The sequence below is a fragment of the Clytia hemisphaerica genome, unplaced genomic scaffold (assembly GCF_902728285.1).
Source record: "Clytia hemisphaerica strain Z4C2 unplaced genomic scaffold, Clytia hemisphaerica genome assembly, whole genome shotgun sequence".
NCBI classification, from domain to species: domain Eukaryota; kingdom Metazoa; phylum Cnidaria; class Hydrozoa; order Leptothecata; family Clytiidae; genus Clytia; species Clytia hemisphaerica.
The window spans coordinates 382,587-385,185 of NW_027103349.1; the positions used below are offsets into that span (position 1 = coordinate 382,587).

Consider the following 2,599-nt stretch of genomic DNA (forward strand, 5'->3'; position numbering starts at 1 on the left):
TTGGGTGTTAGTGCCTCTAAGTCTTTAGGATCTTAGCTGATTGGAGCTAATGGACGACTGTTCACGATATTTTCCACTTCAATTATGAATGTCATAAGTTGAAATTCGGTTAATATTACATTCTTCAGGGTGAATTTCATGCTTGTTTTGACGGTTCGAACTAGTCGTTCCCAGGCTCCACCCATGTGTGGTGCGGATGGAGGGTTGAATTGCCATTCAATCTCCCTGAGTGAACAAAATTCCCCAATCTTGTGCTGGTTCAATTTTCTTAGTTCTTCTTTGAGCTCATTTACCGCACCTTTAAAGTTTGAGCCACAATCCGAGAGCAGCTTCCTTGGTTTCTGTCTGCGACTGATGAAGCGTTGGAGTGCGTTTAAAAAATCGTCAGTTTCCATGCTTGCTACAACTTCAAGATGGACGCATCGGACCGTCATGCATGTAAATAGTGAAACCCAGCGCTTCAGACGTTTGCGACCTTGTTTAACAAGGATTGGTCAGAAAAAATCCACACCAGTGTTGGTGAATGTTGGTTGGTTGAGTTGCATTCTGCTGTTAGGTAAGTCAGCCATCATTGGAATCTCAGGTTTGTTTTTAAATCTTTGACATTCCACGCACGCTTTGATGACTGTACTGATTACTTGTCTTCCACATAATATCCAATATTTCTGTATAACTTCGGATAAGATTTGATTTACACCACTGTGACCATTCTCTTTGTGATATTTCTCAGCAATGAGTGATGCAACATGTCCTTTGGGGATAACAATTTGATGTTTTGCTTCAAATGAGACAGGGACATTCTTGAGTCTACCACCGACTCTCAAGATACCATTTTTGTCTAGGAATGGTTTGAATTGATATAGTTTGCTCTCCTTTTCAACTTCCTGTTTCTTTGTAAGGTCATCGATTTTTTCATCGAATTCTGATAGCTGAACATCCTTGATGACGATAATTGTTGCAGCTTTGATTTCTTCTGGTGTTAGGTAAGGTTTTCCCTTGTCTCGTTTCTTCTTGAAATTCTTACGTGTTCTTTTAGCTTCTGCTCGAAGGTTACGGGTATAACGAAGAACCCAAGCCATGTAACGTACGTTAAAGTTTGAGTAATCCGTGTAAGGTAACCAGGTTGAATTGTCCTGTCTAATCATTGAAATGAAGGTTTTTCTGATTTCGGTATCAGCAGGGTCGATTTCTTCAATTTTCTCGTCCTTCCAAGTTGATTCGTCTGCCATTAAGAATGATGGTCCTTTGAGCCAACTTCGTTTTTTGTTTCCCTGAAGTAGTTCTTCTACGCTGAAGACTCCTCTTGTGGTAATGCCACCAGAATTTTCTTCACCATTAACGTGATGCCATTGTGTAGGTTGTGTCAATTCTCGAATTTCTGAGACTCTGTTTGCTACGAAGGTCTTGAAACGATTCCTTTCATTTGTTATGTATTGGAGGGTCAGTGTCGAGTCACTCCAAAAATGACTGTCCTCGATTGGCAAGTCAATTTCTTTGATGGTTAATCTGGATAATAGTACTGCAATTGTTGCTGCACTCAATTCCAATCTTGGTAGAGGGACTTGTTTTGTCGGTACAACTCTTCCTTTGGCTGATACAAAGCTGACGTTGATCGGTTCTGTGGTTGTTCTGAAATAAGCAACTGCACCATAAGCGTTTTCGGATGCATCGCCAAAGATATGTAGTTGAATTTTAGTAGGGAGAATTTTGTTCGATTTTTTGAAATCGCTCGATTGTTTTGTTAGAAGCACTTGTTATACATTTTTGGAAACTTCAACCTTAGAGAAATCGAAATTACGATGTTTCCAATTTTTTTCGGACACTTTGGTGTGATTTTCGGATTCCCCTCTTGGTTGAAGAAGCGTTCACAATGTTTGACAGGAATGTCAGCACATCTTCTTTGGTATTCCAAGTGATGCCAAGTGCTTTAGTAGAATGATTTTGTCTATCTTCCATCTGAATGTTTACTGAAGGTGATATCAATTCTTCTTGTACGTTCTTGAGTAGTTCCGGGTCGTTGCTAACGAACTTTGTTAAGCGATTTCCACCCAGCTTTGTGATTTCCATAACTACTTTGATAATTTTTTGACAAGATATTTGGTCATACTTTGGTCGTAAAGCTTTCGAAGGTTTGGTTCTCTTCTCAGCTTGTTTTGAAGTTGGTCGAATCTTTTCTCGGCCACAGTACGGTTGTTTGGAAGTGTTACATCTTTCTTTCAAAGCACTGGTACTTGATACTTTCCATCAGCGAGAACAGTTTCCGATTCCAGCTTTTCGTGACGCCGTTCATCCTCTATCGATAGGGCTTTGTCACGGTCTGATGGGTTTGTAATAAAGTCTTGATCCCATATTTTTGTACACAGTGATGGAGATCACAATTCTGTTCATTGATACCGTCTTTGGTTGTCCACTGGCACCGAAAAGGGTCCATCCAAAAATCATTTTGATAGCCAGTGGTTCGAATTTCTCCCCTTCCTTGACTTCCAAAGGTATGTGGACGGATGGAACGTTTGCTCCTATGAGAATTCCAATTTCTTCATAAAGAGCATTATGTAGTTTTATGCCTTTCTCCTCCTTCATTCTTTTCACCATTGTTGAA

General features: G+C 40.1%; 1 protein-coding gene across 1 annotated transcript; it reads right to left on the reverse strand.

Annotated features, from left to right (window-relative positions):
- Window positions 1-494: 494 nt before the first annotated feature.
- LOC136819915 (uncharacterized) lies at window positions 495-2,067 on the reverse strand. The gene is made up of 2 exons (XM_067076159.1): window positions 1,799-2,067; window positions 495-1,629 (listed from the first exon to the last, which is right to left on the reverse strand). Exons 1-2 carry the CDS (start codon window positions 2,065-2,067, stop codon window positions 495-497), a joined length of 1,404 nt encoding a protein of 467 aa, XP_066932260.1.
- Between the last annotated feature and the right edge of the window lie 532 nt (window positions 2,068-2,599).